Source organism: Nematolebias whitei, chromosome 17 (assembly GCF_014905685.2).
Source record: "Nematolebias whitei isolate Nwh7 chromosome 17, NemWhi1, whole genome shotgun sequence".
In the NCBI taxonomy this organism is placed as follows: Eukaryota; Metazoa; Chordata; class Actinopteri; order Cyprinodontiformes; family Rivulidae; genus Nematolebias; species Nematolebias whitei.
In genome coordinates this window covers 12,280,231-12,308,096 of record NC_056514.1, presented here as the reverse complement: position 1 = coordinate 12,308,096, position 27,866 = coordinate 12,280,231, and the positions used below count along the sequence as shown (strand labels likewise).

General features: G+C 45.3%; 1 protein-coding gene across 1 annotated transcript in view; it reads right to left on the bottom strand.

Annotated features, from left to right (window-relative positions):
• Positions 1 to 27,866, bottom strand: part of wdr45b (WD repeat domain 45B) — a 56,866-nt gene that overhangs the window by 7,223 nt on the left and 21,777 nt on the right. The window contains exons 4-7 of the mRNA XM_037691722.1: positions 4,173 to 4,260; positions 3,786 to 3,880; positions 3,454 to 3,644; positions 3,289 to 3,374 (exon numbers count right to left, since the gene is read on the bottom strand). Coding sequence (XP_037547650.1) covers positions 3,289 to 3,374; positions 3,454 to 3,644; positions 3,786 to 3,880; positions 4,173 to 4,260 — 460 coding nt within the window. The remainder of the gene's footprint in view (positions 1 to 3,288; positions 3,375 to 3,453; positions 3,645 to 3,785; positions 3,881 to 4,172; positions 4,261 to 27,866) is intronic.

The following is a 27,866-nucleotide window of genomic DNA, read 5'->3' as shown; positions in this document are numbered from 1 at the left end:
TGCTCATGAGCTCTGCTGAGCAGAAATCACGCCAACTTTATTTAAAAAGTACGTTTCAAAACAGCAGCTGTTACCAAAAGTGTTTAACAATAAAAAAAAAATCAATAGTACTAATTTAATGAATATTTACCGTATTTTACGTACTATTTGACTCCCGGTCACATGACCTCGACAAGAACTCTGGGTAAAATTGACTGGTGAATCAATTTAAAATAATTTCAGTTATGCAGATGTTTGGCACTGTTCAGTCCAGTGATCTGTCCAGCATGACGGCTCAGTGGTTTGCACTGTTGCCTCACAGCAATACGTTTCTGGGTTCAATCCCCGGTTGGACCCGGGATCTTTCTGTGTGGAGTTTGCATGCTTGCGTGAGTTTTCTCCAGATACCCCAGTTTCCTCCCACAGAACAAAAACATGCATGTTAGGCTGCCTTCAGGTCCTTGCAAAAGAGATCTGTGATCTCAATGGGATTTGCCTGGTTAAATAAAGGTTAATAAAATAATCCAAAAAAGTTCAATCTGGTCCTCTGGACATTCAAAAAAACAGTTTAAGGTCAGTTTAAGATTAAAATCAGACACCACTCTGAGCAGCAGGACCACACTTTCCACAGAACAACTGTGTCAACTCTTGAAACTGTGCCTACAGTCAACCTACTTCACATATGGGGAGCAATATTATAAGCAGAAACATGGGTGTGCTATGGGGTCTCCAGTTTCTCCTATTGTTGCCAACCTGTACATGGAGGAGGTAGAAAAGAGAGCCTTGACGTCCTTTTCAGGGACACCACCAAGTCATTGGTTCAGGTATGTTGACGACACCTGGGTTAAAATTAAATTTCAGGAAGTCCAACATTTTACTGACCACATCAACTCTGTGGATAAATACATCAAGTTCACACGAGAAGATGTAAAAAAATGGCAAGTTGGCTTTCTTGGACTGTGAGGTCTCAGTCTCTGATAGAGGACATTTGCAAACTGAGGTGTACCGCAAACCCACCCACACAGACCAGTATTTGCAGTTTGACTCCCATCACCCTTTGGAGCACAAGTTAAGAGTCATCAGGACTCTGTATCACAGAGCAGACAGCGTCCCCACTAGCTCGGGAGCCAGGCAGAAGGAGAAATCCCACACAAGACAGGCTCTAGAGCAATGTGGATATCCTAACTGGGCCTTCCTGAAAGCAGAGAAGAAACCCAAACAGGACTCCAGTCAGCCATCAGGTGAAAAGGAGGAACCCAGACCCAGACCAGTGGTCATTCCGTATGTTGAGGGGGTATCAGAGAAACTGAGACGTTTATTTTCTAAACATAACGTCCCAGTGGCTTTTAAACCCCAAAATACATTACGGCAAAGACTGGTTCATCCCAAAGATCCAGTCCCCCGGCACAAACAGAGTAATGTTGTGTATGCTGTTCAGTGTCAGGAGGGCTGTGATCAGTCTTACATCGGGGAAACTAAACAGCCACTGGCCAAAAGGATGGCCCAGCACAGAAGATCAACATCATCAGGCCAGGATTCTGCGGTCTACACTCATCTCCAGGCCAGCGGTCACTCTTTCAGGGATGAAGATGTTCACATCCTGGACAGAGAGGAACGATGGTTTGAGAGAGGAGTAAAGGAGGCCATCTTTGTGAAAATAAATCGTCCATCATTAAACAGGGGTGGAGGCCTCCGGGTTCAACTGTCCCCCTCTTACAATGCTGTGATTGCTAGTATCACTCAGCCCCCTGTGAATAGTAAACAGCCATCAGTGTGCTAATGACCCATTGTTAGGCTGATGGTCCTTCTTGAGCATGTGATCAGCTGGTTTTGGTTGTCAGCAGCAAACTGGTTGATCCACTCTGAGAAGGTGCTATTTAAGAGACTGAGCTGAAAACAGCACCTCAGACTGAGGAAGTCTCTTGGATGAGAGACGAAACGTTTCTAGATTTTTTTGCTTTGTTTTGTTTTTTGTTTTTTTGAATGTCCAGAGGACCAGATTGAACTTTTTTGATTTTTCTACCTGGATTATTGAGCATGCATCAGGATATGTTAATAAAATAAACAAGTAATTATGCTTACATAGTTCCTGTGTTCATTTTGTAGGTTGAAGGGATTTAACCATGAGTCAGACAGCGAAGCGTCATAAAGACTTCTGACGATCATGCAGTATGAATGTGTCTTGAAAGCAGCTATAGGCTGTGAAACGCCAGCCGGTGGCTGATTCTACTACAACAAGAAAGCTGCACACTGTCTGAGCTGGCTGGGCACAGATCCAGATGATGAATGGTGGATGCCCGTGGCTTGGACGTTGGGGTCAGTCAGACTACTCGTTCATGTCTCCAGCTCGTCCAAAATGCTGCAGCTTGGCTTTTAACAGGAACTCGCAGGTTTTAGCACATTACTCCGGTTCTGTCCTCCCTTCACTGACTTCCTGTGCGTCAGAATTGATTTTAAAATTCTCCTGCTGACATTTAAGTGCATTAACGGCCTTGTACCCTCAAACCTCTCTGACCTTCTTCATCCTTATGCTCCTTCTCAGGCTTTGAGATCATCAGACCAGCTGCTTTTGGTTGTACCAAAAACCAGGTTGAAGTTCAGAGGAGATCAGGTTTTTTCAGTCATGGGCCTTAAACTCTGGAACAATCTGCCCATCAACATAAGACAGATGACCTCAGTCTCTACTTTTTGTGGGCAGCTGTGGCTGAGTGGTTAGAGCAGTCGTCCTCCAATGCAAGAGTTGGGCGTTCGAACCCCACAGCAGTCACATGCCGAAGTGTCCCTGGGCAAGACACTGAACCCCTTGTTGCTTGTTGATGTGTGTTCCATCAGTGTATGAATGTGATAAAGCACTGATTAGTCTCTTTAGAATGATTTGTTCAATTAGCTTTGTAGAGATCTAGTAGTGTGTTGTATGAATGGGTAATGAGGACACAGATTGTAGTGTAAAGCGCTTTGAGTATCTCAATAAGATAGAAAGGTGCTATACAAGTACAGTCCATTTTAAATCTCTCCTCAAAACTTGACATTTAACACAAGGTGATCTGATTTAGTATTACATTGTTCCTAATTATGCTTTGTGTTTTATATTTTTATTCCATATGCTGTAATTATATCTTGTCACTTTTTATTTAATGCTGTGATCTTTTTTTTTCCATTTACTTTTTGTTAAGCACGTTGGTAACAGTTTCTGATTTAAATGTGCTCTACAAATAAATCTGACTTGACTTCATGTTTCTGTTGGAACAAAGTTGCTGTAAACCAGCAGGATAAACAGTGACGCGTGTCTGCTCAACCCCCCCCCCTTACCAGTAGATATTTGCTGCCTGGGAGCCTCGTCTCAGCTCCTGGATGAGCTGCCCTGCAGAGGTGTCGAAAATCCGGATCAGCGTCCCCTGTGGGAACACAAGACCCAATCAGTCCCGCGTCACAAGGCCAGGGAGACGTTCGAAGTCTAACCCGGGTTTTTCATACTTTTTCTGACGCTGTGGCGATCCTCGTGCCCTGCAGGTTGAGAGCGATGCAGCACAGCGCCCCCTCATGGGCGGGGATGTCAACAGGCGGTTTCTCTGTGTTGGCCAGGTCTACGATCTGCACGTGGCCCGAATGAGTTCCTGGGAATGCCAGCAGAGAGTTGTTGCTGTTGGGACACAGGACACACAGACCTGAAACAGACAAAGGAACATTAGAGAGAGCATGTAAACAGCCAAACATACAACTATAATTGTTTAAATGATTATCGATCAGCGTGTTCTGATTGTTGATAAGTCATCTGATCAAGACTGTCCTCTCCAGTCGGCACTGACCTTTGGGGTTATAGCAGGTCTCGAACACGTGCAGCTGGTGGGGGTTGTGGGTAAAAGTGAACACTTTGATCATTGAGTCCAAGACAACCACAATCCTGACAAAAAAGCAATAACAGGAGTTAAAGTTCAGACCAGATTGAATCAACCAGCCTGTAGGGGGCAGGCAGAAACCCCACTGGCGTTAAAACCAAACACTGACGTCAGGTTTAGTTGGAGTTGGTGCTTCTTAGTGAATCCTGTATGAATTATTAAAGCAGCGCCTTTAGGTTTATGTTACACAACACCGATTTTACAGCAAATGATGAAATAACAATGACAGTGCACCTCAGACTTTCCTGTGAGGTGTATATGTGTGTGTGTGTGTGTGTGTGTGCGTGGAGGGGGTACCTGTCACGCCGAAGCTTCACTGCTTTGACTTCGGTAGAGAACTCGATCTCAATGACGGTTTTCTTCTTCAGATCGTCCCAGATCATCACTAGAGCAGCGCAGCAGATAAATCACATGAAGAAAACGAGCCACTAATTATCCATTAAAAACAGGAGGGCAGAGAATTTGGAATCAAAGTGATAATTAATAAACCAGATGAATCCACTGCAAAAAAATAAATAAACCACATGAAGCATACATCTACAACCAATTTAATTTTGGAGTCAGCTCAATTCAAGATGACCACCGCAGTTTATCAACATTAGTGTAACAGGTTAATAAGATTATTATAAGTAATGCTTCATATTTAAACTCACTTTTTGAAAAGTTTCAGTCTGGCTTTCGTCAATATCACAGTACAGAAACCGCATTATTAAAAGTTGTGAATGATATTAGGATGAACTCAGATACTGGCTGTTGTACTGTCTCAGTGCTCCTAGATCTTTCTGCTGCTTTTGATACAGTTGATCATAATATTCTATTGAGTCGACTAAATTATTGGCTAGGTGTTAGAGACATTGCTCTGAGGTTGTTCAAATCTTATCTTCATGACAGAACTTTTTTTTGGTAATTTCTGGCAATAATTCCTCCAGTTCAGCTTCTCTCACCTGTGGTGTCCCCCAAGGGTCTATTCTTGGGCCACTATTATTTTCCATTTATATGCTACCACTTGGTCAGGTTATTCATAAATTCAATGTTTCTTTTCATTTTTATGCAGACAATTCCCAGATTTATTTGGCTATTAACCCATCAGACCTCCCCACACTCAAACTTTATCTCTGCCTTACAGACATCAAAACCTGGATGTCTGATAATTTTCTTTCACTCAACAACAATAAAACTGAGGTGATGGTTTTTGTCCCCAAGGCCAAAAGGGATTTATTAGTTCAGTCCCTTTCCATTCTTGGTTTTAACTGCACTTGTGAAGCCAGAAATTTGGGGGTAACCTTTGATTCTGATCTTGGTTTTTCTAAATATTTTAAGAACATCACTAAAACAGCATTTTTTCAAATTAAGAATACTGCAAAAATCTGAGCATTTATCTCTTTAACTGATGCAGAAACTTTTATTCATGCCTTTGTCTCCTGACATCTTGATTATTGTAACTCTTTATTTTATTTATATGTAGTGAACTAAGCCTCAGGTCAAAAACGTGACCCTGAGGGCCTTCCTGGGACAGGAACTGTTATTTCATTGATTTGAGTCCAGAAACACAAATTAAGCTCATCCAGAGACTTTCTAAGTGTGTCCTGCACTAATCAATTGAAAGAACACTCTCTTTATTATCTCTCATTACAACTGGTGGCCCGTAACGGTTCATGAAATGGACTGTGTTATTCGTGTAACACTTGAATTTATCATGTTGGCATATCTGATCTTAACTGAAATTAGCTTAAAAGTGCAGATTTCTGTTAGACTGTGAAACGCAGCGTTTTGCAGCTGTGGGGTTCAGAGAAAATACAGTGATATGTTTTCAGTTGTGGTAAGAGAGCTGAAGTTAAGTCAATGTGTTCATCTTAAAGCTGAAATTTGTACATCTGTTGTGTAACTAAGCTGACATACTGTGGAGAAACGTTTGATTCTGTTTAGACTTTAACAGAAAGGGGGTTCTGACCCGGTCCTGTTCGCTCGGTTCTGATTTTGAACGAGTTGTTTTAAATGGATGGAAAGCTGTTTCAAAGCTGAGCGCCGTCTCAGACCGCTGTTGAAAGTGCTTTGTTATATTTGTAGCAGTTAAAATAGTGCATTTTGACAGTATTAATGGACAAAAAGTTGACCGGAATGTTCAAGCTAATGCTAACACGCTAGCTGAAATGACGATGCGTGATTGGTTGAAAACCGCTGTTTGAAACGCTCTGATTCGCTGGAGAGACGAGTGACGTGTCTGTCGTCACTTCCTCTGATGTCAGGTTGTAAAACCCACCCCGTTGCTGTCTCTGATCATTGGTTGATTCAGTCACGTGACCCGGAAATGAGTCTCGGTTCAACCGAAGCCTCTTCTGTGTTTAAAATCGCTAAATGGAGCTGCCACTGTTCCCACAAAACTCATGTTTCATGCAAAAAGTCGTGCTTATTGAAACAACGCCACGTTTGAGCTTTAAATCCGTTCAGAAAATGTTGATTTGACCGAGTTTCGCCGATGCTAATTCTAAAGCTAACGGCTAAAGACCGGATATCATCAGAACGGTCCACAGGAAGTTGTCATAGACTCCTGCTGGCATAAATAGGCTTACACCACCACCTGCTGTTGAAAGAGGAGTATAACAGTTTTCCTGAAATGGGACTGATGATCTCCTCATCATTCTTTTTTTTAAATTTTTTTTATCCAACCTGGTTTACTGAGTAACTGTTAAATAGCGAATTTCTGGAAAAGAACGGCTTAAAAAAGCGTTTGAAAACTAAAGTTGCTGTGAGACTTTTAGAAAAATTGCAGGTTTGTTTAATTTTAGTGCTTTAGAGTAAATAACACTGAGAAGCCTGGTTCTAGTATCTGTTAAAAAATAAGCACACTGAGTAACACTGCCAGAAAGAGACATTTACTTAAAATTCATGCACTGGGGTGAATCTTACAATAAGTGCCCATTCCTTTGAATAAGTTGACTTATGACAGTACTATTGAGTGAACCCAGAGCTAAAATAGTGTGTGACTCACTGCTCACTTGAATACAAATATTTACCTGTTAAAATATCTGAAGTTGGCAACTGGTTAACCAGATAAATGCTGGACAGTGAATAACCATGGCAGATGGGACAGAAAAAACTATTGAGGCCAAGATGGATTGGTTAGAGAAGGCGTTGGCGCAGCTGACAGAATCTTTACATCCATATGGTGAACAGGTGGACAACATGAACTCAAAAGAGTTATTGGAAGAGCTGGTGGAAGTTGCAGAGGGTGTGACCTCTACAGCTATAACAAAGTCAAGTTATAATCAGCTGGCTAAATTGGTGCTCTTATTGAAAGCAACATTCTATGCTGCGGTAAACAAAGCTGACGACCTTGAAATAAGGTTAAACAGCGAAAGAGAGGAGGTTCAGGAAATTGAAGGTCACTTCCTTCAATTTAAAAGTGAACACGAGGTCCTCACTAAGAAACATCTGGAACAGATGACTCAGTCACAGCAAGACGCACGTGCAGAAATTGATTCACTGAACAGCCAAGTACAGTCACTTAATGCATCACTCACTGAAGCCAGGGATGCTAAAGAACTGTTTTCCACAGCATACTTTGCATTAAGACGGGATCACGACGAGACAATGTCACAAGTGTCCCGCTGCAAAACTGAGATAGACGTGCTTAAAACACAACTTTGCCATGCAGAAAGGAAAAATAGTGAGAGGCATGGACAGAATGTGGGGACACACTGGGCTCCAGACCCAAATCTCCTTACATCACACACACCTCCACCCTTACCTAAAGTAGCAGGGACAGACCTGATCAGGTCTCCTCTACCAAGCAGGCAAGAGAGACCGTTGAGACTTCCTCTTTCAATAGATGAACTTCAAAAACTCTCAAAATATGTACAACGCTTTATTCCTGGGCCTATGGGTTCTACTGGTACAAAGGCGTATCTGAATGACCTAGATTTCAGACTGAGTGGTTATCCTAATGCTACGGTTGAGGATAAAATCAGTCTGATAAGGCTCACTTCGGACAGAGAGGTGTTCACCTTCATCGAGCGTCAACCTGATGCCACGAGAAGGGATTACAACCTTCTGTGTGAAGCTTTGATCAGGGAATACGACCCCTACACGGGGCCTGGTGGCTTCCCAGCTGCAGACAAGGTCACGCAAGGGAAGCATGAACATCCAAAGGTTTATTACAAAAGAATCTTCCAAGCTTATTTTGGTTACAGAAATGAAACCGGAATGGAGGAAGAAGAAGGTTTTAAATTTGTTTTCAGCAAAAATCCCCACACTGACATTAAAACGTCAGTACAGATGATGGCTAATTTCAAAGAAAAATCCATCAATGAGATTAAACAGTGTGCTGTGAATGTGTTTGAGGCATGTTCTCATGCTAAGACGCCCATAGAGGTGTTTCCTGGTGTAAAGGTTAAACCCCATTCGCTAGAACTGGAAGGACGGCGTGCATCGCCTCCTCCTCCTAAGAAAGGCGAGAAAAAGCAGTCTTTTCAAACTAACAAACCGCGTCATGAAGGTGCACGCTGGGACAAAAAAGCTCCTCTTTCAGAGGATGAACGTGATTATCGTAAGTGGGGTGTGCGTAGGACGAAAAGATATGGGAACCAAGGTGACCCATATTATCAGGGGAAGTCCGAAAAGGAACCCCCCAAAAGACGTACCTAACCCTCCCCCACCTCGGACGAAACGAACCGAGGCGAAAAAAATCACAAAGGTTCCAGAAACAAGGCCCTACACCTCTGAGCTCGGAAGAGACAGAGAAACTACGCAGGTTGTTAGAAACTTTGAAACACACTGACACGGGAAACCAACCTGGAGCACTATGCAGTGATGTAATCACTATTACATCTGAGGGCGCGAATGACAACGTCACAGATGTCAGTGGTACACACCAAGACATTGTTGTTGTTGCCTCCAACAACCCCTCATCGGAAGAAAGGGGGGTAAACTCACACACAAACGATGACGAGTCATCGCAAGCTGAACACTCAGAAACAGCTACTGCTGTGCTGACGGTTCAGACAAACCAAGATTACACAGACAAGGCTGAGCGTGTGAAGAAACGTCAGAAAAAACCTAAGAGGTTTCTGTGTAACTTTATCAGAAGGGGGGTCGCCAAGAAGGCATACCTGTCAGTAACGCTCGAAGGTGTCCTCACACATGAAGCACTTCTGGACGGTGGGGCGGACATAACAATTATGTCAGCTAAACTGTTCGAGGAGCTGAGGACAGCCGCTAGCAGTGTTAACAGGGTAATACCTCTCACAGAATGTGCTATAGAAATGCAGGGTCTCTCAGAGAAGAGGACAACCCTGACAGCTATAGCAATGGTTCACATGCAGATTGGCAGAATGACACTATACCACCTGGTACACGTGTCTAGTGTTGACTCATTCCCATTTCTGGTTGGCCAGGATTTTATAAATCGCTTCGACGCGATTATAGATTATGGTGATCAGACGATGTGGGCCAAGGTGAGCAAACCACTGCCAATAGCAATGCCTCCGGAGTGTAACACAGACTGCCTAACAGCAGGTACCGCGGAAGGCGCAAAGGACTCCTCAGCCGAGGACATGAGCCCGGTGAGTATTCCTCTGACATCATGTGAAACCAAAGAGACCCACCCGGTGGTCCAAACTCTGACCCAACAAGACAGCCTCCTCTGTGAGCTGGAGCAGTCAGAGTCCACCAAACACTACCTACCACTGGTAGTTAAAGGTGTAGAGATCCAAGGATCCCACACCAACGATGCTGTTCTGTCTCTGTTGACAGATAAATCAGCAATTAACCGAGCTTTCTATGAAACCTTGGTTCACAAACACGTGGGTCTAGAACTAATTAAAAAAGCTTTCCGCTTTCCATTAGTTCCCAATAGTTCACAGGTAATGACCGCAGAAGGAGTCATTAACCTAAAACTAAACTGGAACCAACGAGAACTGGTTCACCCGTTTCTCGTGATCCAAAACTTACCACATGCAACCTACATAGGCTCTGACATTTTGGTAAGGTTGGGTGTCCACGTGGACACCATCAACAAGATGCTGTGGTCCCTAAAACCAGCCACAAAGGATCCTCCTGTGCTAGACACAGCAAACCTTAAGGCTGGGCAGACCATTCCAGAGGCCTGCCAGGTTGCTAACAACCAAACCACCACAGTACCACCTCAGGTGATTAACCTAATGGTGCGAATCCACATCATAGCTGGACAAGCTATTAGCCATAAACAGGCATATTTTCAACCTTCTCCTGCGTTTTTCAACTTGGGACTGTCCGTGGAAGCCACGAACCAAGTGAGCCTTGACTCCAGGACCACATCTGTTGCTGTGTGTAACACAGGCACGGATGAGGTGATGATCCCAAAAAACACTATGCTAGGATGGTTGATTTCCACTGATTTTCATGATTTTGAACTAGACATTCCATTTCTGGGAGGACTCCCAGATAACCTGGTACCGAGTCAAGAAACTGGGCCAGTATAGTTCACAAAACCAACACAGGCCATAGCTCTTTTCTCAACCGACGACGTCGACCAAGGACCTCAAACCTATGGTGTCTTACCCATAGACAGGTCCGACGACTCAGAAAGGGATTCGTTGGAGCTCCCCAAAGAGCAAGAACCCTTATCAGTCTCATCACAGATTGAACAGGTGGTCGCCCAAGCCGACGCTCTGACATCTGATGAAGAAAGAGACAAACTTCGCCAAGTTCTTTTAAAATATGAAAAGTCATTTTCAACTGACCCAGACATCATCCAACTTCAGAAGTTGGATCCTGCAATTAACTCGATGATACTGTATCTGACTGACCCAGACAAATACACTCCATCGATAGGCGAACTGGATTCCAATCCAGACCTTAAAGTCCTCTTTCAGCTGCGCAAACAGTTAAAACTACTCAAGACAACCTAACTTTAGCTCATGGAGCGACGTCCTCACCCGTGTTCGCGGTCCCCCATGACCGAAGGGGGGTGACGTCAGTTAGGGTAATGTTACCAGACGCGATAACGTGATCAAATCTGACATTCAGAGTGAGTGACGCACCGAAACGTCGTTTTCTAGTTGCTTAATCACTACTTTTGTCAATGTTGAAACGTTGTTTTACTGGTTGCTTAGTCACTGTTTTTGTCGATGTTGAGACATCATTTAATTGGTTTTTGGTATTGTTTCGGAACACCCCAAGCAAGAATGAGTTTTGTATGTATTTTAGTTGGAGACTGTAAAGGACTTTAACTATGCCAACATGCAGTTCACTCGTTAAAACCTAATCTTTGCGGAGTCAATGTAGATTAATGCTACCTTAAGTACCATGATCTACATTGGTCTCACAACGCTTAAGCCGAACCTACTCGAACAATTCTATTCGGGGGGATAGCTAATTCTTTTTGATGAGTCTCGCCATAGACTCCAAAAACATTTATGGGGAAACCAAACACCCAATCTCAAGTCGTTCGTCTAAAAGGCAACAGACAAGTAAACCAACTATAGTTGCCATGTAAGTCTAACATAGACAATGTTAGCGATGGTGGTATAGTTGGAACACCCTTCTATAGGTATAGACCCCTATAACTACCCTTTTCAGCATGTTCCACCCCTTAACTGGTAGCTGTAGCTGTTCCCAATCATAATAGCTTACACACCAGGTGCATATAAGTTAAGGCCTTATGTAAAATCCCCTTCATAAGCCCACCTTAAACCGCATAATTGCATGACACATTGAACCAGAACGGCACCGACTGGACGTCACCCAGCGACGACCTTCGCTGGAGGAGACCTGCAATCCTGACGTTGGTCTCCACTCTTCATCCAGTGGCCGCATCTTCAGTTCAATCGAAGGCAACCCCTCTGTATGCTGATCAATCAACACCTCCATTCGTTGTGGATTTATCGTTGTGGATTATATGACTTTTTCCAATCGATTACAGACTTAGTTTCCAAGGGGTTAAAGCATTGCTACAATGGAATTACCAACAACATTATGGAATTACCAACAACACAATGGAATTACCAAAAACATTGTGGGATTACCTCCTTTGACTTTTGTTTTTCCTTGTTGGATTACATCAAGCTCAAGGACATTCGAAGGCGTAAGTTCATGTTGGAATTCATCCCCATGGACAGGCGATGATTTCCAAAGGGGGGACTGCAGTGAACTAAGCCTCAGGTCAAAAACCTGACCCTGAGGGCCTTCCTGGGACAGGAACTGTTATTTCATTGATTTGAGTCCAGAAACACAGATTAAGCTCATCCAGAGACTTTCTAAGTGTGTCCTGCACTAATCAATTGAAAGAACACTCTTTTTTATTATCATTACTATTTTACAATATCTTGATAATCAAAGTGTGTTTAGTTCAAATCATTTTAAATGTTGAAGTGAACTACTCACTTTAAATCAACTGTGAAACAGTATTAATGATTTTTAATCCTCATTCAAAGTAGAAATCAAGTTAAAATGCCTGTTACAAGTAATTATGCATTTTTGATTTTCTGTCGGAAATGAGCAAGTTGTGATGTCGGTCAAAAGTCAGAGAACGGTCAAAAACATGTTTATCGGAACGAAATGTCATGTTTATCGGAACGAAATGTCATGTTTAACTCTCTCAGACAGATAGAAGGAAGACTGGCTCCTAAATGTCTCTGTTTCTTCAAAACATCTTTCTGTCTGTTCTTAAAACATTTACTCTGTCTCCTTGACATGTAGTGACCCTCTGACGTCACTAAAACCACACCCCGGTTGGTTCGTTCAACCAATCAGGAAGTTCTCAGAGGAACCGGAAGTGACCTCTTTAAAAGGGTCGACACTTCCTAGTTCCAAGCAGAACAACGTTCCAGAGCAGAACAAGAGTTCCAGGGAGAACCTCGAACGAGAAGTTCCTGAACGAGAGAAGTTCAGAGGAACAGAAGTTCCGAGCAGTTTCTAATGGAGTGACAAGAGTCCGTCGATGCCACGACGTCTCGCTGTGGCTCTACCCGACGAACGCTCTGAACAATGAGGAAGTCTGTTCTGTGATGATCTCAGGACTCCTGAGGTCACAGCTGTTCTTACGGAGACGCTGAAAAGAGTTGAAAGAAAACTCTACACCGAAGCCTAAACTATCGTCTGCAAAGGTAAAAGAGTCGATCTTCAACTGCTAGTGTACCGTGGGTTAAGCTGCGTCCAAAGAAGCGTGTTGTTTCTGGTTATACAGACACTTTCCCTCACCCATCTCTCTCCATTTAAACTTCATTTTCCCATCTTTAAAACTCTTCTATCTGCCAGTAATTAATCCAGATATTTTCAGAAATGTCTGTTGTATTTCAGTTGCAAGTGAGAAATCATGGCCGTATGATTTCTCAGTGCAAAAGCTCATTAATTAAGCTGTGTTAGTTGTAATCAATCTGTCAATTAATGTAAATGTGTGATGTGTTTTGAAAACGTTTAAAATAAACGACCCACTGTTGTTGGTGAGTCAGAAATTTAAACACGTTTCCGTCCACATTTAATATTCAAAACACGATATTACTCAGTCCAGAAAAATGAAAGAATCCGTTTAAATTATGGATAATATCAGACGCATATTATCCTCATTACATATATATATATATATATATATATTTTTTTCTTTTCTTTTTTTTTTCTGGTCTGCCCCAAAGTTCTCTTAATCGCCTTCAACTAGTACAAAACACTGCAGCTAGATTTCTCACAAGATCCCATAAATATCAGCACATCACTCCAGTTCTGTCCTCATTGCATTGGCTCCCTGTGGTTTTTAGAATTGACTTTAAAATTATTGTTTGTTTTGAAATCTCTGAACGGTCTTGCGCCATCATATCTATCCGAAATTCTTACCCTCTACATCCCTTTTTGCAATCTCAGATCCTTAAATCTATTACTTTCCACTCCCAGAAATCGACTGGTGACAGAAGGAGGGAGGGCGTTTATGGTCAGGGCTCTAATTTGTGGAATGCTCTTCCTTTAAATATTAGACAGGCCTCTTCGTTGTCTTCTTTTAAATCATTAGTTAAAACTTACTTGTTTAATAAGGCTTTTAATATTTGAATTTCTTTCTTTTTTATGTTGTTATTTTAAATGATTTGGTATACTTTTGTGTTTCTGATGTCATTTATGATGTTTTAATTGATTAATGTGAAGCACTTTGTAACATTTGTTTGAAAGGTACTATACAAATAAAGTATTATTATTCAAAAAGTGTTCAATACAAAAACAACTGGACTTTATTTGTACAGAAGACGTTTCGCTCCTCATCCGAGGAGCTTTTTCAATTCAATGAGCAGTGAGTGAGAGATTCAGGTTATAAGGCTGAGTGAGATAAGACACGCACACATATGTAGATTTGACAAGTCGCACCTCAACACCTTAACAGTAGGGATTTTTTAAGGTCTTTGTTACTTTAATTCACAGATGAGACCCCTCTGTTCGAACAGAGGCCTGGCACACTCAGACAGGCTAGATGCTGCTCTGGGCTACTGGAAGTAAGATGTGCGATGCCTTGGGTCCTGACATGGTGCATTTTTCTTATTTAATTCACATTTATAGGTGGTATAAATGTACTTGTGTTGGACTCGTCTGACCATAGACAGTCTGGCCTATTTGAGACAAAATACATTTTATTTGAATGTATAGTGAGCTAGTGCTGGTGTGTCACAGCTATGCTACTGCTAGCTTGATTTTGCGCCACATGTCGAGTTTTCCTTTTAGTTTTATGGATTTTTCTTTATTTTGCATTTTATTTTCTTGTAAAGGGAGGTGTCTGGGACCAGGCTGTTGGGAGACTCACTGCAGTTCCTCTGTTTTTTATGTCTCAAACAGACAAACAATAAAGGATTGTCAACCAGGTTCATCCGGTCTTCCTTCATGCACCACACGGCAGAACACAAAGCAGAGAAAAAAAAAAGGCAGAGCCGGTCACATTAGCAAACGCAAAAATGGCCACCACCGAGTCAAACCTGAAGGTATTAAACTCAGGTTTGATGTGGCCAATGAGATATTTTGCTAACAGAAACAGGTTTGAGCCAACACATAGACACAGGCATATACCGTAATTTCTGGACTATAAACCGCTACTTTTTTTCCCCCACATGCTTTGAACACAGCAGCTTATACAGTGCTGCGGCTAATGTATGGATTTTTATGGGCTAACGAGCTTTATGCACAGATGGAAAACACAAATAAATGTAGATGAAAAAGGTAACAGAGCTGCTGCACGTAAGCTAGGCCAGCACTAGTCTAGTGGTGAGAAATACTTTACCTAAACTGGCCACATATGACAATCCAACTGTTGCTCACATCTGCCAGTGGATCCTGACAGTGAAGCAGTGTCAACAAACCCTCCATCACCAATAGAGGATGATATTTTTTCAGGAGTACTGTGGGTCACGTGATTAAGGCGGGACCAGAGTCAACCTTATTATAACTCACGTGACCGGGACATGACCGGACTGAAAGTTAACGGGAGCAGACAGGAGCGGGAACCGACCAACCAATAAGACAAAAGAGAAAATGAAAAGGAAAAAAAAACTTGGGACAGGCGCAGCCATTTTGTAGTTTTCTTTCAATACGCCTTCACCTTAACACAGGTCAAAAGAACTACATGGTCCAGAAGTCAACAGCGTTCCAGCAGCTGCTTTTCACTGAGAGGGAGGGAGGAGTAGCAAAACACCAGCGAAGAAACAGAGTGGGTGAAAATAGTTTGCAACGCAAGGTAAGAATCCATCTATATATTAAACTCACAAAACGAGCAGGAAAGTGTCAAATAAGCCTGAACTTCACGAGAGTTGGGTGTTAAGCTGCTGCTTGAAAAACGTTTAGCTGCAGAGAGGAGCTGCAGTGGGAGTCGGACCTTTACCGTCAGTAAATAAACAGACTCAGCAGCGCATTTTTCTCCACCTTGTCCCTTTTAATTTAAAATGTATGCTCTGCTTTGTTATGTGGGGTTTTTAGGTTAAAATCTTCATCATCTGTCACTGTTTGTAATGAAAAAAAAAAACCCTTCCTGGTTCAAGGGAAGGCATTTTCCGGTTAAAAATATCCCTATTCCATTTCATATAGGCTTCACCCTTTAAGGCTGTCGCTAGTGGTTTTTATCCCATCATGCGAAGCATTACACTGAAAAATTTAGTCCACGCCCACCTGCTGTGTGGGCCCCACCCGGTCCGTATATATTACGTTAAGAGTGGGTAATCGGCTCCCATTTTTCTTCAGCAAGCTAATAGCACTGTCAGAAAAACGAAGAAGGAAAGTTGTCTAGCTGACCAACCTTTGTTAAGACTGCCTGTGGCCCGCCACGTCAACCTCCTGTCGTCCCGGTGAGTTCTCCTCCCCGAGGAGAAACAGACGAGCAGTCTCATTTCAAGGTAAGCGCCGATGAGTATTTCTCAGTGGCAGGTCGCTACACGCTAGACGACGCCATCTTGTAATTTTCCTCTTATCGCCGACTCTCGGAGCGAATCGGATGTTTCCTCCAGGACATGCGACGTCAGCAGCCCCCTGCTGCTCATTCCCTCCTGGAGAGCACAGTGTCGGTAGAAGGGGGCAGAGCATTCCCTCACCTTTTTTCGCATCGGCGACCACACCGCTCCCAGGCGCCAGTGCCCTCCTCTGGAGCTGCCCAGCATAATCCAGGAGGCGGCTGACATGAAGGGACTTTTTTCCGTCCCTCTCCTTCCCCGCCAGTTCGGATGATCTAGCGGGAAGGTTTCTGGGCTCCATTCCAGCTCGCCGTCTTGATCCCATCTGGCCTCGGTTTTCCCAGCAGTGACGTCCTACTGGGACGAGGCCGCAGCCGGTTCCTGGTAGAATAGGGCGCCGGATCCCACATCCGCGCCCATCACCAGAGCGGAGGGGTTTCACCAAGCGGAAATTCCCTCAGTACCCCCCCCCCCCCCCCCCCCCGGAGCTGAGCCTTGACAGAGGCTTTTTCGGAGCAAAGATGTCCAGGTTGGACCAGCGTCCTGCGCCTCTGGGTAAGAATAACCAGACGGTGACGTCGCTCTCCAACCGAGCTCACCAGCGTAAGTTCCAGGTGGCTGCAGCGAACAGCACATTACGCTGTTGGCGTACAACGTTCAAGAGTCGGGAGGAGACGCAACGCTCCCTCTGCAAGGCAGCTGACGTCATCCTCAACCGGTGCGCCTCTCTGTTGTCTGCCGGTCTCGCATCGCAGCCGGAGGACGAGGTTTCCCAGAGGTTCACCTGGCCCGTCACTCCACCTTCCTCTCGGAGGAGCTGCAGAAAGCTTTTTTGTTGAAGGGCCCTCATCAACGAGGGATCATTTTCAAGATGCTCCACGGCTGCACAACGACTCCCCGCTCTGCTACGCCAGCCCCGCCTGTCAGACATCCCCGGCATCCGGAAGTTCAGCTTTTCCCGGAGATGGTCAACAGGTGGCGCCCTAGGACAACAAACCGCAGAGCTCAAGGGGAGATGACTCAAATGACGGTTTGCGGGGATGTGTGTGAAAATTACACGAATGTTTGGAATGATGAAAGTGTCTTTTTAGCCAGTCTGTCAGCTCGGATGACCTGACAGTGGCTTCGTCACCCCCCCCCCCCCCCCACACACACACACACGAATGAGCCGTGGCCTTTAAAAGGTTGTTTCAATCACCGTCGCTCCAAACAAGGCGAGATGCCCGCATGACACAACAGTCGTAAGTGAATGTGGCCCACACGAGTCTCTGTGGAATAACTCATTTTTCAGCCCAAGCTGCACACACCTCACCGAAGCGGTGCCAACGCGCGCTCCAGCGATGCGAGCAGCCTTCACCCATACGGCACTGCATTGATGAAGGCGCACACACAGCTTATCAGCGCTCGCCACTCACGGCAACATAAACGTGAGATCGCTGTACGAGCCCAGTAACGTATCTCACTCTCAGCAGGAGCAACACGCGTCTCACCGCAGTGGTGTCAAACGTGCGCTCCCGCAGCGTCAACAGTTTTCACACGCCTCTCCTCAACACACGCCGGTCCACATAGACATGAATGCGGACCCGCAGCCGAGCGCAACACACAGATGTGCTCAGAGCCTCTTTGAGGAAGCTTCGCCTGTGGGTCACGCGGAACACTCCCGCGGCTCATGACAGCGGTTGAGGCGGTGGATTGACTGACATCTGTTAAAACATGACGCACCACCTAAACGCGCGCCCACTCCATGGACTTTACGCGGAGTGGCTGCGAGCTTGCTCGCCAGACATGGATGGATGGCCAAAGCTGATAGCAGGGGTTACATGTTGCAACTTGTAGCCCGACCCCCTCCGTTCGGAGGAGTTTTTAGAGACGGTCCTGTCACCAGACCAGGTCTCATCCCTAAAGGCAGAAGTTCAGGGGTTCCCGACAGAGAGGAAAACACAGGTTGTTACTCACGTTACTTCCTGGTTCCAAACGGACCGGAGGAACGAGACCGATGTGGACCTGTCAGTTTTTCAACAAGGCGATCGTGGGCAGGACCGCTTCACATGTTGGCACAGGCTCAGATGTTGACGTCACACCTGCTAATTCTGGGCTTCGCCATAAAATTGAAAAAGTTCAATTCTCCCGGCCCAGACGATTGTTATCTGGGAGTGGGGCTAAACTCGTTTATTCGTTTATCACAGACGAGAATTGACTCTCTAATGCCCCTTTTCCACTATCACGGCGCAGGTAGGATATTTCCGACTTCACGCGCGTTTGAGGTCTTTCCACGGTTCCTGGAACCGGCTTGCCTCCCTAAATTCTGGCCCGGCTTCTCAAGGGGTCCAAGCGAGCCGCGCCGTGATGTCAGAAACACTGTCGGTCACTGATTGGTCGGGGGGAGGAGCCTGTGGAGTCTTTCCAAACAACCCGATCCACCATTTTTTCTCTACCGCTTGCCATTAGCGATAACTCGAGGAGCGTATCTTTTAGTATTTTGAAGCTATAAAAAAACCATAATATCAAAGCCGTGGTCAAATGCAGAAGTGCAGGTGTTGTTGTGCTTGGTGGCCGACGAAAAAAGTCAAAGCGAGCTAGATGGAGCGATTGGAGGGTGGTTTGGACACGGTTAATGCTCTACTTGAATCATTTATAGAAGATGGTGAGTGTTTTCTAACTTTAAAAATATTTTAAGTTACTCATCCCATCGGTTCTGAACATATTTTTAACTAACAAAAGAGGCTGATGCCATAATAGGACAACGTCGGTGCTACGATGCTAAGCTAATTTGCATAAACGCTAACTGTCCTCCGGTCCCGTTTCTCACTGTATTTTATCCAGAACGTATTTCAGCGCGTGACGGATCGTCTCTAAACTCCACATTAAATCCTCCAAGCCTCCCGGCTTCTGCCCCTGCTCCATCAGAGGAGTCTGCACCATCAGAGGAGTCTGCACCTGACAGAGCTCCATCACAGCCCAGCTGCACCTCACGGAGCAGCACAACGCTACAGCTTCTGTGCTCGGTAAGAACAGATGCAACATGTTCCACATCACTTTATTTGTGCCGATAAGGACTTGATTTTATTTTATTTTTAAAGTAAAAAAAAATAAGATGTTGAATAAATACTGAATTGGGATGAAATTATGTACTTTGTACACAGGGTCCCAGTTACAGACAACAAAATGTAAAAGAAAAACTAATAAGATCTAAGATATGAATTAAGAAAAATATCAACTAAAAACATCTACTAATAAAACACTAAGCACTAATAGCAGTAAACAATCAAAACAATACGTCAAACAGCAACATGAACTAGAGTTTGTGCAGCCTTATGAATATCTAACCAGGATAATCATGTTGCTGCTGATCAGTTTCATGTTGCTGCTGATCAGTTTCATGTTGCTGCTGATCAGTTTCATGTTGCTGTGTTCATTCGTGCTCGTCTGTTCACACAGACTCATGTCCATGCTGCTGTTCGCGTATTGTGTTTAATGTTTTTATGCTATTAGAGCTTATCATATATTTAGTTGATGTTTTTCTTAGTTCATGTCTTAGATCTTATTACTGTTTTTATTTTATTGTTGGATGTAACTGGGACCCTGTGTACATAATTTTGATCCACCACATGTTCAACATGTGGTGCGAATGACAAAGAATATCTGCATCTGTATAATACTTTGATTCATATATCCATTATCATTATTATATAATTTTCATTATTTTTAAATCAATTTATTTTTCATTTTCTTATTTGATCAGTTTATTATTATTAATATATCTATTATAGCTGTTAGCTGCACCTTTTTTTGTTTTATGCATTTATTCAAAAACAGTATGTAGCTTGAATTAACCACCTTTTTCTTCTTTCTAGTCAAGAGAAAGAGAAAAGAGTCCAGTAAAGAAAAGTCTTATTTCATCACTGAATGAACATGAAGAACTGAACCGGACACAGCAGGAACAACACTTGTGTCTTCTTCTGGATGAAGCCCGTGAGACAAGGGACAGACAGATACACAATCATTAGTTGGATGCAGTATTTTTTATTTTTCTACATTTTTCACTTCTTACTTTTCCTATTAAAATTTTTTTTTTTAAGTGGTGTCCTTGAACATTAAATTTCCTAAACAAATTTTACAATGTTAAGTTCATACAGTGTTTGTTTAAATTCATACTGGAAGTTGAGAAGAATTTCCAATTGCATTTGATCTTTAATGAATCCTAAGAAAAGATTACTAGAATATGCTCAACTGTTATTATGTTTTACATTTTTTGTTCTAGGATGAAGTGAGACAAAAACAGTCAAAAATTCAGAAAAGACAGTTATCATTTAGCAGTTATGGTTTATCAGTTATCGGCCGTACAACTGTGGCCTGAGAGATTCAGCTGAAAGTCCTGGTGCACCTTTTATTTGAACCTGCAGAGATTTGAACAGCTGATCAGAAGCAAACAGGCAGGTGTTCACCTGAACTGACCACTCCTGCTGTGTTTGATGGTCTCCTCCTTCACCATCCATCCATCCATCCATCCATCCATCATCTTCTGCTTCAGGGTTGTGGGAGCAGCATCTTTACCAGGGAGGCACAGACATCAACAGCCACCTCTTCAACTCTTCTAGGAGGAACCCATGGTGTTCACAGACCAACTGACTATTAAGTAATATCCTGATGCTGCTCAATAATCCAGGTAGAAAAATCTAAAAAGTTAAGTCTGGTCCTCTGGACATTCACAAAACAAACAATACAGTTTATAATAAATAAACAATAAATGTTTTTTGTTTGTTTTGTTTTTTGAATGTCCAGAGGACCAGACTTAACTTTTTTAGATTAATAAGTAATAAATTTATGTTTTTAAATTTAATGAAAGACAAATCTTTAAAATTCAAGGACAAAATTTAACCTAATTGTTTTCAAGTCTGTATCTTATTGTAAAAGCAGTTTCAAAGATTACAGCACAGTGTGATGTTTTGCAATTTTAACATGAACCTTGTGCATATCTGCAAATAATAAAAGTGAAGATATTTTTAATACATCTTTTTTGTAAAAATCTATACTAAAATGAAAAACACATGGATTTAAAGCAGGCAGAGAAGGCAGTAAGGTAGGATTATGAATCAGGTTTAAAAGTTACAGCTCATGAGGTACTCCATTAGAGCATGACATCTCTTCCACAACACCTTGAGACAAAACCTTCAGGGTGTTCTTCTTCTAATACATTTAGTGGTGGCTAGTAAATAGCTTAAGGGAGCACTACCGCCACCAGGTGGTAAGACAAGTTGGATTCTAGTCCCCGCCTACAGAGCTGGTCCAGAAATGTACATGGAAATGACACAGACCTGAGCCGATCTGAACCGACCCGAACTGATCTGATCCGGACTGTGACAGTGGAAAAGGGGCATAAGAGTCCAGCTCCGCCACGTAAGACCGGGCAGAGTAATAATAGATATTTTCCATCATAAAGCTGTTAAGTACGATGCTGTCAACGCATGGATCTGGTGAGGCAAAAAGAGACGGACGATTACTGTTCCTCCCTCTGTGAGAGCAGACCTCCGACACTGGGAAAACCCCTGGTTTTGTCGGAGGGAGCCCCGGCAGCAGACCTACGTCACACGTGTCAGTCTTCACAGACACACCGGTGTCAGGTTGGGAAGTGACATGCCTACCTTGAGCTGTAGGGGCGCTGTGGCTTTCTCACAACAGCTCATAGAAATGTTCTGGAAGGTTGCACGGTTATGAATGTGATTCAACACTTTGCTCCTGTGCTGCAGAATCAACGTAGACCAAATGTTACACATTTCGAGGAAAGTACTGTGTTGGGCACAACAAAATCTGCTCTCCATCAGAGCAGTGTACATCCCCGGTGTTCTGTACAAGAGGCAGATGTGATGTCCAGGGGCGGTCCGCGTCACGGGGAGTGGACCCTCCACCTCGGTCTGATGGCCCAGACGTGGCAGGAATTTGGCAAGCGGTCGTGGATTTGTTTGCGACACGAGGAAACGCTCAGTGTCAACTATGGGCTTCACTGAGCCGGCGCTGGGGGGTGGACGTGTTTGCTCATAGCCCATGGCCCAAAACGATTTTTACACGTTCCCCCCACCTCCTCTGATATTACGGTTTTTTGAACAGAGTTCAGGAGGAGGGATTGGCAGCTCTCCTGGTGGCTCCCGAGCGCGTGAACGCACCATGGTTCCGGTTCCACAACGCCCGTTATCGGGGCGCCCGTGGAAACTGCCGTGGAGGGAGGATGCTCTACTCCAGGCGGGAGGAGTGATCAGGAGTTACCCAGAAATAGGTCAGCACCTGTGGGTCTGGCCGCTGAGCAGAGCCGCTTAGAGAGGATGGGTCTCCCGCAAGATGTAGAGGCCACCTCATGTCCACTAGGTGGCGTGCTGTCCTTTCTACAGCAGCTGATGGACAAAAATTTGGCGTTTAGCACGATTAAAACGTACGCTGCAGCCATTTCTTCCTGTCATGAAGGTTTTCGGGGACAGAACAGCTTTTAATCATCCGTTTATGAAGCGTTTTTTAAAAAGGTGTACATAGACGCAGGCCTGTTTTCATGCCCACTTGCTCCACAGTGGGATTTAACGCTGGTCCAGCGGGCCCTGATCAAAGCTCCATTCGAGCCACTGAATCTGGTTTACAATTAAATTCTTGTCTCTTAAAACAGCCCTGCTGTTGGCTTTAACATCCGCTAAGAGGGTGAGTGATTTATCTGCCCTCTCTGTCGCTCCGTCATGTCTTAGAATTCAGGCTGATGGCAGCTCAGCTGATCTGAGACCTAATCCAGCTTTTATGCCTAAAACATCACGAGCTCTTTTAAATCAAGAGCGATATTGTTGGAGGGGTTGTTTTCCCCTCCCCCCCACAAATCAGAAGAAGAAGCATCTTTCCATCTTCTTTGTCCTGTGCGGGCGTTGACGTATTACATAGCTGCAATGCGTCAAACTCAACATTTGTTTGTGCATTATAGAGATGCACCTGCAGGTCGCCCGTTATTCACCCAGCGCCTGTCACACTGGCTGTGTGAGGCCATTTCTGAAGCCTAAAGAGCATCAGATTTAGAGCCTCCTGATAACCTCAGAGCACACTCGACCAGAGGTATCGCATCTTCGACTGTTTTGCATAATGGTATGACAATGCAGGATATTTGCACTGCGGCTGCGTGGTCAACACCCTGCTCATTTATTTGTTTCTATTTACGTGATGTGACGGCTCGTTCCATGACACATTCTGTACTTAGTGTTTTAACAGAATGAAAATTGTTGTTTCATGGAATCCCGTTTTAACTCACATCTGTCTGCATGCATTACAGTGTGAGATGTTGTTATCAGTCACAAGTTGTGACTGTTATTTTGGTTCTATTGTCAATCAGTTCATGACTATTGTTACCAATCAGTTCATTTGATTAATAATCAGTTCACTTATTATTAATCTGTTCATACTGTTCAGCCATGAACCGGTTGGTTCATGGCTCCTTTCAGCATTTTTCCTCCCTGTTGAAATTTTCCGGGGCGTTCATGCATTCAGAACGCATAACTACACAGCATGCGTCTGTGCATGGTACACATAATTACGCAACGCGTAATTACGCACATGGAGAGCTGAGTGACAAGACGTTTTTTGGGCAAGCTTCCGCTTCATACAGTGTCCGAATGGACCCAGTGAGGCGAGGACCACATCCGCTTCGCCCTTAACCCGCTAGCGACAGCCTTAAAGGGTGAAGCCTATACGAAATAGAACGTTGGTTACGTACTGTAACCCCAGATTCTATGAGTATAGGCGTAGCTCTTTAAGCGTCGGGCCTCACTGGCTCGTAAGTAGCTGAAGAAAAATCTATTTGGGAGCCGATTACCTGCTCTTAACGTAATTTATACGGACTGGGTGGGTCCCACACAGCAGGTGGGCGTGGACTAAATTTTTCAGTGTAATGCTTCGCATGACAGGATAAAACCCACTAGCGACAGCCTTAAAGGGCTACGCCTATACTCATGGAATCTGGGGTTACAGTACATAACCATTGTTCTATGTCGTATAAGCTTCGCCCTTTAAGGCCTTCACTTTAGTGGGTTTATCCCGTTATGCAGAGCATAAGCACTGAAAAAATTAGTCCACGCCCACCTGCTGTGTGGGCCCCACCCGGTCCGTATAAATTACGTTAAGAGCGGGAAATCGGCTCCCATTTTTTCTTCAGCGAGCTAATATAGCACTGTCAGAAGAACAAAGAAGATAAATTGTGTAAATGACCAACCTTTGTGAAGGATGCTTGGCCCGGCAGTCGACCTCCGGTCGTCCGGTGAGTTCTCCTCCCCGAGGAGAAGATGACAGCAGTCTTATTCCAAGGTAAGCGTCGGGGAACATTTCCCAGTGACAGGTCACTACACGCTGGACAACGCCATCTTGTGTTTTTTCCTCTTATCGCCGACCCTCGGGGCGAACCGGATGGTTCCTCCGGGGCAAGGCGTGCTCAGCTGCAGCCCCCGCTGCTCATTCCCTCCTGGGGAGCGTAGTGTAGGTGGAGGGGGGGCTGAGTGAATGCTCACCCCATCCCACCTCGTTTCGCATCGGCGATCACACCGCTCCCGGCCGACAGCGCCCTCAGGGGTTGCCCGGCGGAACCCAGGAGGAGGCTGACATAAGGGACCCCTTTTTTCTACGTCCCTCGCCTTTTTCCCGCCAGTTCGGATGATCGGCGGAAAGGTTGTTTTTCACTGGGCTCCACTGTGGCTCACCGTCTTGATCCATACGGCCTCACGTTCCAACAGGACGTTCGACGGGCGAGGCCGCAGACGGTTCTTTCCTGGTAGATTAGAGGAGTCGGTCCCCAGTCCGCTCCCATCACCAGAGTTGAGGGATTCACTGAGCGGGGCTATTCCTCGGTAACCCCCCCTGGAGCCAAGCCTCGCGGAAGCTTCCGGAGCGAAGCTGCCCAGGTCGGAGCAGCGTCCCGTCCCTCCGGAGGAACCAGACGGCGACCACGCTCTCCAATCGAGCCCACCGACGTGTTTTCAGGCAGCCGCAGCTAGCAACAACGTGCGCTGCTAGCATATAGCATGTCCAAGGGATTGAAGGCCGCAGACCTGCCTTGGAGACGAAGAACTCCCTCTGTAAGGCAGCTGACGCCAGCTCAACATGTGTGCCTCTCCCACGGTTTGCCTGTCGAGGACTGCAGCGCGGATGACGATGATCCAACGATCCACCTGGCTTCGTTACTCCCCTCGCTGCCGGAGAATCTGCACAAGACCTGATGAAGCCATCGCGGACGCGCTGTTCAGAGCAGCTTCAAACCATGCTGGCGAAGTGAAACAGTCGGAGGAGGTGCCAGAAGCTGTGCGCCACCTCATCAAGCCGCGCGGCCCACCCCGTCCCCGCTGGAGGGACCGTCGCGAGCAAGCTTCGACTTTTCCACGGCCGCGGCTCTCGCTGAGTTCCACCACCAGCCCCGCCCGTCAGAATCCAGCCCTCTTCACTCCGGCAGCCTGCAGCTCAGCGTTTCCCCAGAGTTCGCCTGCAAGACAACGCTCTGGGCAAACAATCGCAGAGCTCATGAGAGAGAAAGCTCTCAAAATGACGGTCTCCGGAGGGTGTGTGTAAAAGTGACACGAAAGTTGAAATAATCATCATTAATGATCAAAGTGTCTGTTTTTTAGCCAGTCTGTAAGCCCGGATGAGCTCACAGCGGCCGCACACATAAGAGCCGGTGTCCTTAATAAGGCTTTTTAAACTCACCGCCGCTCCAAGACATTACTAGTCGCTTACAGGGCACGATGGTAAGTGAAAATAACTCGTTATAATCCCGGGCTGCACGTTTTTCACCCAAGCGATGTCAACTCGCACTCATGGGATGAAACAGCCCCACACACGAGCCGGTGTCCTTAAATAAAGGTTTTTAAACTCACCGTCGCTCTAAGACATGACGAGTCGATCACAGAACAGCCTCCACACATGAGCCGGTGTCCTTAATTAAAGGTTTTTAAACTCACCGTCGCTCTAGACATGACGAGTCGATCACGGCACAACGGTAAGCGAAAATAACTCGTTACCAACTAGAACTGCACGATCCTCACTCAAGCGGTGTCAACTCGCACTCGTGGGATGGAACAGCCTCCACATGAGCCGGTGTCCTTAAATAGGGTTTTAACTCACCGCCGCTCTTGACATGACGAGTCGATCACTAAGATGAACAGCCTCCATCCAATGGCGCTGCGTTGATGCTGGCGCACACACAGCTGCCGGCGCTAACCAGCTCACATCGGTATAAATGTGGTCCGCAGGCTGGTTCGGGTGGGGGCCCTTCTCTCTCACAAGAAACGACACCCGTCTCGACGAATCAACGCGGGCAGCCGTCACCCACCGCGTCTCAGCTTTCGGCAGCTCACCGCAGCTTAAACGTGAAGCAGCTGAAGAACCCGGTAATGAGTCCCGCCTCCCTCCAGCGCGCGCCCCTCCAGCGAGAGCGGCGCGCGTCCCTCCAGAGAACAACGTGTGCTCCCGCGGGGCTAGCAGCCTTCACTCCAACAGCACGGCGTAAACGAAGTCACGCCCTCCGCCTTTTCAACGTTCGCACAGCGACGTCAAACGCGCAGCCCCACCGCGTCATCAGCTGTCACACGCTTCGCCTCAGCACAAGTCTCGCCCGGGATCACACAGAAAACATTCCCGCGACGCATGACGGCGGTTGAGGGGCGGACTGCTGACAGCCGTACAAAACATGACACATCACTTAACGCACGTTCACCCTACGAACGTTACGTAGAGTGGCTAAAACATGCTCGCCGTTTTTCAGATGGATGGACAAGGTTTTATGCAAATGGTACAAGTTACAGTTTGCAACCCGAACCCCTCCATTCAGAGGAGTTATAAAAAACGGTCCCGTCATCATCAGACTGATTCTCATCCCTAAATGCAGAAATCCAAGTGTTTTCTGATAAAAGTAATCTACAGAGTTCCCCAAGGGAGAGAAAACACAAGGTTTTTACTCACGGATCGGAGGGGTGAGACCGTTCTTGGATCTGTTGTTTAACATCCAGAGAACGCATACCGATCATCCTAACACAGAGACGAGAGTTTTTGTTTTACCTGGATGATCTGCTGCTCCTGTCACTTCAGACAGGAGGCACTGATGCAGGATCAGGTGTTGACATCACACCTGTTAAATCTGGGCTTCGCCATAAATTGGAAGGAGGCTCGATTTTTTTTTCCGGCCCAGACATTTGTTTCTGGGAGTGGAATTAAATTCAACCACCATGAAAACTCGTTTATCACAAACTAGATTCGACACTTTTTAAAAAAGTCAACTCAGCCACGTAAGACCTGGCAAGTGATAACAGCTGTCTCCGTCATGAAGCTGTTGGAAATGATGTCACTCACACAGTGTTTTCCGCTGGTTTGTTTCACATGAGACGCCTCCAGAGGTGTTTTGCACGTCTGCATGTGGATCCAGTAAAACAAACGACGGATGATCATTGTCCCTTCCTCTGTGGAAGCAGACCTCCGACTCTGGGGAAACACCTTGTTTTCTGTCAGAGGGAGTCCCCCTCAGCAGACCCACGTCACGGGTCAGTCTTCACGGACACGTTGCCGTCAGGCTGGGGGGGGGGGACATGCCTATCTCAAGCAGTAGGGGCGC